This window comes from Salvelinus fontinalis, chromosome 2 (genome assembly GCF_029448725.1).
Source record: "Salvelinus fontinalis isolate EN_2023a chromosome 2, ASM2944872v1, whole genome shotgun sequence".
Taxonomy (NCBI): domain Eukaryota; kingdom Metazoa; phylum Chordata; class Actinopteri; order Salmoniformes; family Salmonidae; genus Salvelinus; species Salvelinus fontinalis.
Window position 1 is genome coordinate 14,370,912 of NC_074666.1, and position 13,371 is coordinate 14,384,282.

Here is a 13,371-nt window from a genome sequence, read left to right on the forward strand (position 1 = left end):
TATTATCTCAAAACTATTGTGGAGCTCCTGTACCTAAATATAAACACTACTGTGGATCTCTTGTATCTAAATATAAACACTACTGTGGAGCTCCTAGACCTAAATATAAACACTACTGTGGAGCTCCTAGACCTAAATATAAACACTACTGTGGCGCTCCTGTACCTAAATATAAACACTACTGTGGAGCTCCTGTACCTAAATATAAACACTACTGTGGAGCTCCTAGACCTAAATATAAACACTACTGTGGCGCTCCTGTACCTAAATATAAACACTACTGTGGCGCTCCTGTATCTAAATATAAACAGGACTGTGGAGCTCCTTCACCTGAATATAAACAGGACTGTGGAGCTCCTGTATCTAAATATAAACAGGACTGTGGATCTCCTGTACCTAAATATAAACACTACTGTGGATCTCCTGTACCTAAATATAAACACTATTGTGGAGCTCCTGTATCTAAATATAAACACTATTGTGGAGCTCCTGTACCTAAATATAAACCCTACTGTGGAGCTCCTGTACCTAAATATAAACACTATTGTGGAGCTCCTGTATCTAAATATAAACCCTATTGTGGAGCTCCTGTACCTAAATATAAAACAGTACCGGCCCCTATTTCAGTCTACTGGTTTTATCTAGATTTATACACTACATGGCCAAAAGTATGTAGACATCCCTTCAAATTAGTGGATTCGGCTATTTCAGCCACACCCATTGCTGACAGGTGAATGGCCATTGTTGGCAGTAGAATGGCCTTACTGAAGAGCTCAGTGACTTTCAACGTGACACCGTCATAGGATGCCACCTTTCCAACAAGACAGTCAACAAGTCAAATTTCTGCCCTGCTAGACCTGCCTCGGTCAACTGTAAGTGCTGTTATTGTGAAGTGCAAACGTCTAGGACCAACAACGGCTCAGCCGCAAAGTGGTAGGCCACACAAGCTCACAGAACTGTATCGCCGAGTGCTGGCAGTCCGTCGGACGAATCTGGGTTTGGCGGATGCCAGGCGAACGCTACCTGCTCGAATGCATAGTGCCAACTGTAAAGTTTGGTGGAGGAGGAATAATGGCGTGGGGCTGTTTTTCATGGTTCGGGCTAGGTTCCTTAGTTCCAGTGAAGGGAAATCTTAACGCTACAGCATACAATGACATTCTAGATGACCTGTGCCTTTCCTGTTTCAACATGACAACGCCGCTGAGCACAAAAAGAGATCCATACAGAAATGGTTTGTCAAGATCGATGTGGAAGAACTTGACTGGCCTGAACAGATCTCTGACCTCAACCCCATCGAACACCTTTGGAATTAATTGGAATGCTGACTGCAAGCCAGGCCTAATCAGCCAACATCAGTATTTGTATTTATCATGGATCCCCATTAGTTCCTGCCAAAACAGAAGCTACTCTTCCTGGGTTCCAGCAAAATTAAGGCAGTTTATACAATTTTAAAACATTACAATACATTCACAACACACTGTTTGCCCTCAGGCCCCTACTCCACCACTACCACATATCTACAGTACTAAATCCATGTGTATGTATAGTGGGTATGTTATTGTGTGTGTGTGTGTGTGTGTGTGTGTGTGTGTGTGTGTGTGTGTGTGTGTGTGTGTGTGTGTGTGTGTGTGTGTGTGTGTGTGTGTGTGTGTGTGTGTGTGTGTGTGTGTGTGTGTGTGTGTGTGTGTGTGTGTGTGTGTGTGTGTGTGTGAGTGTGTGTGTGCGCGCGCGTTTTTTTATCTGCTTTTTTAAATCAAATTTTACTGCTTGCGTCAGTGCCCGACCTCACTAATGCTCTTGTGGCTGAATGGAAGCAAGTCCTCACACCAATGTTCCAGCATCTAGTGGGAAGCCTTCCAGGAAGAGTGGAGGCTGTTATAGCAGCAAAGGGGGGACCAACTCCACATTAACAGTGGGAGACATTTCAGCTGACCACCAATAAAACGAGAAGGCTAAATCACAATTTATGGCTCAAACATCGATTGTATCCAACCCCACAGTGGCAGGTTTACTCAGAGACGGAGCAGTAGGAGAAGGTATCCGGTGCTCACACAGTGGCAGGTTTACTCAGAGACAGAGCAGTAGGAGAAGGTATCCAGTGCTCACACAGTGGCAGGTTTACTCAGAGACAGAGCAGTAGGTGAAGGTATCCGGTGCTCACACAGTGGCAGGTTTACTCAGAGACAGAGCAGTAGGTGAAGGTATCCGGTGCTCACACAGTGGCAGGTTTACTCAGAGACAGAGCAGTAGGTGAAGGTATCCGGTGCTCACACAGTGGCAGGTTTACTCAGAGACGGAGCAGTAGGTGAAGGTATCCGGTGCTCACACAGTGGCAGGTTTACTCAGAGACAGAGCAGTAGGAGAAGGTATCCGGTGCTCACACAGTGGCAGGTTTACTCAGAGACAGAGCAGTAGGAGAAGGCAGTAGGTGAAGGTATCCGGTGCTCACACAGTGGCAGGTTTACTCAGAGACAGAGCAGTAGGAGAAGGTATCCGGTGCTCACACAGTGGCAGGTTTACTCAGAGACAGAGCAGTAGGAGAAGGCAGTAGGTGAAGGTATCCGGTGCTCACACAGTGGCAGGTTTACTCAGAGACAGAGCAGTAGGAGAAGGTATCCGGTGCTCACACAGTGGCAGGTTTACTCAGAGACAGAGCAGTAGGAGAAGGTATCCGGTGCTCACACAGTGGCAGGTTTACTCAGAGACAGAGCAGTAGGAGAAGGTATCCGGTGCTCACACAGTGGCAGGTTTACTCAGAGACGGAGCAGTAGGAGAAGGCAGTAGGAGAAGGTATCCGGTGCTCACACAGTGGCAGGTTTACTCAGAGACAGAGCAGTAGGAGAAGGTATCCGGAGCTCACACAGTGGCAGGTTTACTCAGAGACGGAGCAGTAGGAGAAGGTATCCGGAGCTCACACAGTGGCAGGTTGACTCAGAGACAGAGCAGTAGGAGAAGGTATCCGGTGCTCACACAGTGGCAGGTTTACTCAGAGACAGAGCAGTAGGAGAAGGTATCCGGTGCTCACACAGTGGCAGGTTTACTCAGAGACAGAGCAGTAGGAGAAGGTATCCGGTGCTCACACAGTGGCAGGTTTACTCAGAGACAGAGCAGTAGGAGAAGGTATCCGGTGCTCACACAGTGGCAGGTTTACTCAGAGACAGAGCAGTAGGAGAAGGTATCCGGTGCTCACACAGTGGCAGGTTTACTCAGAGACAGAGCAGTAGGAGAAGGTATCCGGTGCTCACACAGTGGCAGGTTTACTCAGAGACGGAGCAGTAGGAGAAGGTATCCGGTGCTCACACAGTGGCAGGTTGACTCAGAGACAGAGCAGTAGGTGAAGGTATCCGGAGCTCACACAGTGGCAGGTTGACTCAGAGACAGAGCAGTAGGAGAAGGTATCCGGTGCTCACACAGTGGCAGGTTTACTCAGAGACAGAGCAGTAGGAGAAGGTATCCGGTGCTCACACAGTGGCAGGTTGACTCAGAGACAGAGCAGTAGGAGAAGGTATCCGGTGCTCACACAGTGGCAGGTTGACTCAGAGACGGAGCAGTAGGAGAAGGTATCCGGTGCTCACACAGTGGCAGGTTTACTCAGAGACAGAGCAGTAGGAGAAGGTATCCGGTGCTCACACAGTGGCAGGTTTACTCAGAGACAGAGCAGTAGGAGAAGGTATCCGGTGCTCACACAGTGGCAGGTTTACTCAGAGACAGAGCAGTAGGAGAAGGTATCCGGTGCTCACACAGTGGCTTCTACAACAATGTAAGCTAACTGGTTATTCTTCATGGAAAAAATACACATCTAAAACCATTCTAAGGTTGGAGAATCCTGTGTCAAACATGACACATCATCTTCGTAAAAATTCTAAGCAATTCTGGATATCTATATAAAAAACTATTTTTGGGACGGGCGAAATTCTGAAATAATCTAAGATTACCTAAAGGCTTTAATCTACATATATCCTCCCATATAGAAATGCTGCCAAAGAACAGTAACCAACACGTAAAACACATTGTATTTGCATCCATCCACAACCAGTATAGTAGATTGTTCACTGTGCCAGCCAAGCGGTCTTCTATTTCTCCTGACTCTAACCTGGGTCTGTGTAGAATGACAGGGGGTCTTTCACTAAACCCTAAAGTTGGTTCTGCCTCCTGGCTGGCTATGTGATCTATGAAAGCCCTGAGCCAAGTACTGCTGAATGGCAGTGTTCCAGAGCCTGGTACTGCTAATGCTGTGAAATACTGCCGTCTGGGACTCTTCAGCACTGCGTCTGTTCTCTGCTCGCCTCAGCACTAGGGCTACCCATCTGCTTAATTGCAGGGAGAGAGAGGGATGGACAGAGGGAAGGAGAGCGAGGTAGAGAGGGAGGGAGGGAGGGAGGGAGGGAGGGAGGGAGGGAGGGAGGGAGGGAGGGAGGGAGGGAGGGAGGGAGGGAGGGAGGGAAAGAGAGAAAGAGTGGGACAGAGAGACAGACGGAGGGGGAGGGAGACAGTGACATTATCGCACTGCGGATTAAACCACTTGCAGGCCACTGTCCCCTTAACAGAGCCCTAACAAGGAAGTCTGTAGACAATGAGCAATCCCCAAATACAACTTCCATAGTGAGACTTTGTACAGTATAAAAACGCTCTCTGCCAAAAAACAGCTGAGGAGAACGACCGAGGCAAGTTATTTTCCTCTCAGCAGCACTAGACTGGACTGACGCCATAATGTTACCAATTCTGTGCAATCATGACTCCACACTGCCCTCAAGTGGCCATTCAATGGAATTTACACTACACTTTTTACGGAACATATTTATAGAGCTGAACGTATTTATCGATAGGACATCTTAGAAGGCCAGCTCAGAACGAGAGGAATTCTAGTGTTTCTCTGGAAGAGCAAGGAACAAAGACCCCAGCTTTAATTCATGATATGTTACAGTACAGATGTGAAAGTACACTCTAGTAAATAAACACTGAGTGTACAAAACATTAGGAACACCTGCTCTTTCCATGACAGACTGACCAGGTGAAAGCTATGATCCCTTATTGATGTCACTTGTTAAATCCACTTCAATCAGTGTAGATGAAGGGGAGGAGGCAGGTTGAAGAAGGATTTTTAAGCCTTGAGACATGGATTGTATGTGTGCCATTCAGAGGGTGAAAAGGCAAGACAAAAGATTTAAGTGCCTTTGAACGGGGTAATGGTAGTAGGTGCCAGACGCACCGGTTTGTGTCAAGAACTGCAAAGCTGGTGGGTTTTTCCACACTCAACAGTTTTCTATGCGTATCAAGAATGGTCCACCACCCAAAGGACATCCAGCTAACTTGACACTGTTGGAAACTGTTGTAAGCATTGGCGTCAATATGGGCCAACATCCCTGTGGAACACTTTGGACACCTTGTAGAGTCCATGCCCTGATGAATTGAGGCTGTTCTGAGAGAAAAGGTTTGTTTGGGGGGTGACACCCAATAACAGAAAGGTGTTAGTAATATTTTGAACACTCAGTGTGTGTATATATATATAGCCTATATTACCTTTTCCATAGAGTAGGTGGACAGCAACCTTTTTAATCAATGCACATTAATCACTTACTCCATAAAGATATTACTTTTCAAATGCCTAATTGCGTACATTAACACCATTCAAATACAGATTTATCAATGTACATACACAAAACACATAGATTTGGTCAAAAAATACCAAATCTATAGTTTAAATCGATACTTTTACATACAGATATAATTACTCATGTACAAATCATACACTACATGTCTCGGGAAAAACAAGATGAGAGACAAAGACGAATGGCGGTCAACGTACGGATGAATTTCTCTGTTACAAAGAAATGTCCAGTGAGTGATTATATTTATAATTCAACTTACAGAGGAACTTAGGTTATGCACTGAGAGTACCTGAGGTAGAGGGCTGTCCCTTCACCACCCCGTTCTTCGTCCTCTCCTCAAAGTTCATCACCTCTTTGTAGATTAGTTCTGGAAAGTGAGATCGAGAGAGAGAGATAGAGAGAGAGCGAGCGAGCGAGCGAGGGAGGAAAAGTTGTGGAGAAAAAAATCTTTCAAATAGCAGTAGAGAAATCTATTCTCCTCTGCTCTACTAGTCCATTCCAGGAGTCTAATTACCATGGCAACAAATAAACTGGAAAAGTTATTGTACAAACTCAAATAGAAAATGAATGAGTAGACTGTATTGTTGGCCAGCTTCAGACCCTGCGTTTACACAGGCAGCCCAATTCAATATTATTTTCACTAATTTGTCTTTTGACCAATCAAAAAAAAGCTGATGTAAAAAGATCTGATGTGATTGGTCAAAAGACCAATTAGTGGAAAAAAGATTAGAATTGGGCTGCCTAAATGCAGCCAATTACCTTCTCATATAGAGGCCTCCTTAGCAATATAATTACAATATATTTACAGTTGAAGTCGGAAGTTTACATACACCTTAGCCAAATACATTTAAACTCAGTTTTTCACAATTCCTGACAATTAATCCTACTGTAGTAAAAATTCCCTGTCTTAGGTCAGTTAGGATCACCACTTTATTTTAAGAATGTGAAATGTCAGAATAGTAGAAGAGAGAATAATTTATTTCAGCTTTTATTTCTTTCATTACATTTCCAGTGGGTCAGAAGTTTACATACACTCAATTAGTATTTGGTAGCATTGCTTTTAAAATGTATAACTTGGGTCAAACGTTTCGGGTAGCCTTCCACAAGCTTCCCACAATAAGTTGGGGGAAGTTTAGCCCATTCCTCCTGACAGAGCTGGTGTAACTGAGTCAGGTTTGCAGGCCTCCTTGCTCGCACACACTTTTTCAGTTCTGCCCACACATTTTATATAGATTTAAGGTCAGGGCATTGTGATGGCCACTCCAATACCTTGACTTTGTTGTCCTTAAGCCATTTTGCCACACCTTTGGAAGTATACTTGGGGTCATTGTCCATTTGGAAGACTCATTTGCGACCAAGCTTTAACTTGGTCACAAATGACTGATGTTTTGAGATGTTGCTTCAATATATCCACATAAGTTTACTTCCTCATGATGCCATCTATTTTGTGAAGTGCACCAGTCCCTCCTGCAGCAAAGCACCCCCACAACATGATGCTGCCACCCCTGTGCTTCACGGTTGGGATGGTGTTCTTCGGCTTAGAAGCCTCCCCCTTTTCCCCTCAAACACAATGATGGTCATTATGGCCAAACAGTTCTATTTTTGTTTCATCAGACCAGAGGACATTTCACCAAAAAGTACGATCTTTGTCCCCATGTGCAGTTGCAAACCGTAGTCTGGATTTTTTATGGTGATTTAAGAGCAGTGGCTTCTTCCTTGTAGAGCGGCCTTTCAGGTTATGTCGATATAGGACTCGTTTTACTGTGGATATAGATACTTTTGTACCTGTTTCTTCCAGCATCTTCACAAGGTCCTTTGCTGTTGTTCTGGAATTGATTTGCACCTTTTCGCACCAAAGTACGTTTATCTCTAGGAAACAGATTGCGTCTCCTTCCTGAGAGGTATGATGGCTGCGTGGTCCCATGGTGTTTATACTTGCGTACTATTGTTTGTACAGATGAACGTGGTACCTTCAGGCGTTTGGAAATTGCTCCCAAGGATGAACCAGACTTGTGGAGGTCTACAATATCTTTTCTGAGGTCTTGGCTGATTTCGTTTGATTTTCCAATGATGTCAAGCAAAGAGGCACTGAGTTTGAAGGTAGGCCTTGAAATACATCCACATGTACACCTCCAATTGACTCAAATTATGTCAATTAGCCTATTAGAAGATTCTAAAGCCATGACATCATTTTCTGGAATTTTCCAAGCTGTTTAAAGGCACAGTCAACTTAGTGTATGTAAACTTCTGACCAATTGAAATTGTGATACAGTGAATTATAAGTGAAATAATCTGAATGTAAACAATTGTTGGAAATAATTACTTGTGTCATGCACAAAGTAGATGTCCTAACCGACTTGCCAAAACTATAGTTTGTTAACAAGACATTTGTGGAGTGGTTAAAAAACGAGTTTTAATGACTCCAACCTAAGCGTATGTAAACTTCCGACTTCAACTGTGTATACTCTAAAGATGTGATATGTTTACCTTTCCATTCATCGATGGAGTGTTCTCTCTCATCCAGCTGCTTGTCGTAGATAGCAGGAGGCGGCTGGAGGGAGAAATACAAGGACGATTGATTGTGTCTGCTGAAGCCGGTTTTAGCTACGGCTAAGAGATGAGTGACCCCTAAGCACTGCCAGTAACATGAAAATAATATCTTAAAAACACTTTGAAGTTTCCACTATACATTAAATGGCACAAGCTCTAAACATAATCATCTTAGGGGTCACTCACACTCCAAAATATGTAGTGGTACACACAGACACACATTTATTTTTATATTTTAACCTTTATTTAACTAGGCAAGTCAGTTAAGAACAAATTCTTATTTACAATGATTGCCTACCCCGGCCAATCCCTCCCCTAATCCGGACGACGCTGGGTCAATTGTGCCGGCCAATCCCTATGGGAATCCCAATCAGGGCCGGTTGTGATACAGCCCGGGGTCAAACCAGGGTCTGTAGTGACGCCTCTAGCACTGAGATGCAGTGCCTTTAGACACTGTGCCACACGTGAGACCTTAAAAATGAGTTCAGCGAATCAGCAGCTAGAGTACAGATCATTGATATACCCTCTGTACCAGTGATCTCAACTCCATCCCTCTAGGATCCTCAACTCCATCCCTCTAGGATCCCCAACTCCATCCCTCTAGGATCCCCAACTCCATCCTTCTAGGATCCTCAACTCCATCCCTCTAGGATCCCCAACTCCATCCCTCTAGGATCCCCAACTCCATCCCTCTAGGATCCTCAACTCCATCCCTCTAGGATCCTCAACTCCATCCCTCTAGGATCCTCAACTCCATCCCTCTAGGATCCTCAACTCCATCCCTCTAGGATCCCCAACTCCATCCCTCTAGGATCCTCAACTCCATCCCTCTAGGATCCTCAACTCCATCCCTCTAGGATCCCCAACTCCATCCCTCTAGGATCCCCAACTCCATCCCTCTAGGATCCTCAACTCCATCCCTCTAGGATCCCCAACTCCATCCCTCTAGGATCCTCAACTCCATCCCTCTAGGATCCCCAACTCCATCCTTCTAGGATCCTCAACTCCATCCCTCTAGGATCCCCAACTCCATCCTTCTAGGACCCCCAACAGTAGACATTGTTGTTGTAGCCCCAGACAAACAACACTGCATTCAACTCATTGAGGGCCTGATGATCAGTTCACAAGTTGAATCAGGTGTGTTTGTCTGGGGTATAGGACAGGAGTATAGTATAGGACAGGAGTATAGGACAGGAGTATAGTATAGGACAGGAGTATAGGAGAGGAGAATAGTATAGGACAGGAGTATAGGACAGGAGTATAGTATAGGACAGGAGTATAGGGCAGGAGTATAGTATAGGACAGGAGTATAGGACAGGAGTATAGTATAGGACAGGCGTATAGGACAGGAGAATAGTATAGGACAGGCGTATAGGACAGTAGTATAGGACAGGAGTATAGGACAGGAGTATAGTATAGGACAGGAGTATAGGACAGGAGTATAGTATAGGACAGGAGTATAGGACAGGAGTATAGTATAGGACAGGAGTATAGGACAGGAGTATGGTATTGGACAGGAGTATAGCATAGGACAGGAGTATAGTACATAATAGGACTATAGTATAGAACATGAGTATAGTATAGAATAGGAGCATAGTATAGAATATGAGTATAGGAGAGGAGTATAGTACACGGCAGGAGTATAGTATAGAATAGGAGTATAGTATAGAACATGAGTATAGTATAGAATGGGAGTATAGTATAGTATAGTACAGAACATGAGTATAGTATAGAACGGGAGTATAGTATAGAATAGGACCGGAGTATAGTATAGAATAGGAGTATAGTATAGAACATGCGTATAGTATAGAATAGGAGTATAGTATAGAATAGGAGTATAGTGTAGGACAGGAGTATAGAATAGGGCAGGAGTATAGTATAGGGCAGGAGTATAGGCCATGAGTATAGGTCATAAGTGTAGGCCATAAGTATAGCATAGGACAGGAGTATAGGACAGGAGTATAGGACGCGAGTATAGTATAGGAGTATAGCATAGAACAGGAGTATAGTATAGAACAGGAGTATAGCATAGAACAGGAGAATATAGCATAGGACAGGAGAATAGTATATAACAGGAGAATAGTATAGAACAGGAGAATATAGCATAGGACAGGAGAATAGTATAGAACAGGAGAATAGTATAGGACAGGAGTATAGCATAGAGCAGGAGTATAGTATAGGACAGGAGTATAGTATAGGACAGGAGTATAGTATAGGACAGGAGAATAGTATAGGACAGGAGAATAGTATAGGACAGGAGTATAGCATAGAGCAGGAGTATAGTATAGGACAGGAGTATAGTATAGGACAGGAGTATAGTATAGAACAGGAGTATAGTATAGGACAGGAGTATAGCATAGAGCAGGAGTATAGTATAGGACAGGAGAATAGTATAGAACAGGAGAATAGTATAGAACAGGAGAATAGTATAGGACAGGAGTATAGCATAGAGCAGGAGTATAGTATAGAACAGGAGAATAGTATAGGACAGGAGTATAGTATAGGACAGGAGTATAGTATAGAACAGGAGTATAGGACAGGAGTATAGTATAGAACAGGAGTATAGGACAGGAGTATAGTATAGGACAGGAGTATAGGACAGGAGTATGGTGATTTTAATATTCACATGGAAAAGTCCACAGACCCACTCCAAAGGGCTTTCGGAGCCATCATCGACTCAGTGGGTTTCGTCCAACATGTCTCCGGACCTACTCACTGTCACAGTCATACTCTGGACCTAGTTTTGTCCCGTGGAAAAAATATTGTGGATCTTAATGTTTTTCCTCATAATCCTGGACTATCGGACCACCATTTTATTACATTTGCAATCGCAACAAATAATCTGCTCAGACCCCAACCAAGGAGCATCAAAAGACGTGCTATAAATTCTCGGACAGCCCAAAGATTCCTAGATGCCCTTCCAGACTCCCTCCACCTACCCAAGGACGAGTACAAAAATCAGTTAACCACCTAACTGAGGAACTCAATTTAACCTTGCGCAATACCCTAGATGCAGTCGCACCCCTAAAAACAAAAAAACATTTGTCATAACAAACTAGCTCCCTGGTATACAGAAAATACCCGAGCCCTGAAGCAAGCTTCCAGAAAATTGGAACGTAAATGGAGCCACACCAAACTGGAAGTCTTCCGATTAGCTTGGAAAGACAGTACAGTATCAAAGAGCCCTCACTGCTGCTCGATCATCCTATTTTTCCAACTTAATTGAGGAAAATAAGAACAATCCCAAATGTATTTTTGATACTGTCGCAAAGCTAACTAAAAAGCAGCATTCCCCAAGAGAGGATGACTTTCACTTGTAAATTCATGAACTTCTTTGAGGAAAAGATCATGATCATTAGAAATCAAATTACGGACTCCTCTTTAAATCTGCGTATTCCTACAAAGCTCAGTTGTCCTGAGTCTGCACAACTCTGCCAGGACCTAGGATCAAGGGAGACACTAAAGTTTTTTAATACTAAATCTCTTGACACGTTGATGAAAATAATCATCGCCTCTAAAACGTCAAGCTGCATACCTATTCCAACTAAACTACTGAAAGAGCTGCTTCCTGTGCTTGGCCCTCCTATGTTGAACATAATAAACGGCTCTCTATGTCACGACTTCCTCCGAAGTCGGCTCCTCTCCTTGTTCGGCGGTCGACGTCACCGGCTTTCTAGCCATCGCCGCTCCATTTTTCATGTATCCATATGCATTTATTCCTCTGTTCCCCGTCATGTCTTTGTGTAAGATTGTTTGTGTTACATGTATTTTGGAATTGTGGATATTGTTACGTGCATTACTTTTTGTCTATGTTCCGTGTTTGGGCACATTTTATGTTACTTTGTGCTGTCATTTTGGACCGGAATAAAAAGGTGTGTCTGTTCACTACCCTCTGCTCTCTTGCACCTGACTTCGCCTCCAACACACACTCCTAACACTCTATCCACCGGATGTGTACCAAACTCACTAAAATTGGCAGTAATAAAGCCTCTCTTGAAAAAGCCAAACCTTGACCCAGAAAATATAAAAAATTATCGGCCTATATCGAATCTTCCATTCGTCTCAATTTTTTGGGAAAAAGCTGTTGCGCAGCAACTCACTGCCTTCCTGAAGACAGACAATGTATATGAAATGCCTCAGTCTGGTTTTAGACCCCATCATAGCACTGAGACTATACTTGTGAAGGTTGTAAATTACCTTTAAATGGCGTCAGACCGAGGCTCTGCATCTGTCCTCGTGTTCCTAGACCTTTGTGCTGCTTTTGATACCATCGATCACCACATTCTTTTGGAGAGATTGGAAACCCAAATTGGTCTACACGGACAGGTTCTGGCCTGGTTTGGATCTTATCTGTCGGAAAGATATCAGTTGGTCTCTGTGGATGGTTTGTCCTCTGACATATCAACTGTAAATTTTGGTGTTCCTCAAGGCTCCGTTTTATGACCACTAATGTTTTCACTATATATTTTACCTCTTGGTGATGTCATTTGGAAACATAATGTTAACTGACACTGCTATGCGACACACAGCTGTACATTTCGATGAAACATGGTGAAGCCCCAAAATTGCCCACCCTGGAAGCCTGTGTTTCAGACATAAGGAAGTGGCAGGCGGCAAACTTTCTACTTTTAAACTCGGACAAAACAGAGATGCTAGTTCTAGGTCCCAAGAAACAAAGAGATCTTCTGTTGAATCTGACAATTAATCTTGATGGTTGTAAAGTCGTCTCAAATAAAACTGTGAAGGACCTCAGTGTTACTCTGGACCCTGATCTCTCTGTTGACGAACATGTCAAGACTGTTTCAAGGACAGCTTTTTTCCATCTACGTTACATTGCAAAATTCTGACATTTTCTGGCCAAAAATGATGCAGAAAAATTAATCCATGCTTTTGTCACTTCTAGGTTAGACTACTGCAATGCTCTACTTTCCGGCTACCCGGATAAAGCAATAAATAAACTTCAGTTAATGCTAAACACGGCTGCTGGAATCTTGACTAGAACCCCAAAAAATTCTCATATTACTCCAGTGCTAGTCTCTCTACACTTGCTTCCTGTTAATTCTTGTCAAAAGGGGGGCGCCATTTTGACTTTGTAAAAATTCGTTCCCAAATTAAACTGCCTCGTACTAAATTCTTGCTTGTACAATATGCGTATTATTATTCCTATTGGATAGAAAACACTCTCTAGTTTCTAAAACCGTTTGAATTATAT

General features: G+C 43.6%; 1 protein-coding gene across 9 annotated transcripts in view; it reads right to left on the minus strand.

The window, feature by feature from the left end:
* mapk10 (mitogen-activated protein kinase 10) overlaps positions 1-13,371 on the minus strand; it is a 138,997-nt gene that overhangs the window by 3,839 nt on the left and 121,787 nt on the right. For 7 of the 9 annotated variants that reach the window (XM_055864494.1, XM_055864474.1, XM_055864484.1 and 4 more), the window contains 2 exons: positions 8,097-8,160; positions 5,899-5,976 (listed from right to left, as the gene is read on the minus strand). In XM_055864494.1, the coding sequence (XP_055720469.1) occupies positions 5,899-5,976; positions 8,097-8,160 (142 nt within the window). Of the gene's footprint in view, positions 1-5,868; positions 5,977-8,096; positions 8,161-13,371 lie in introns of all 9 variants that reach the window. The other 2 variants (XM_055864527.1, XM_055864535.1) reach the window with 1 other exon arrangement.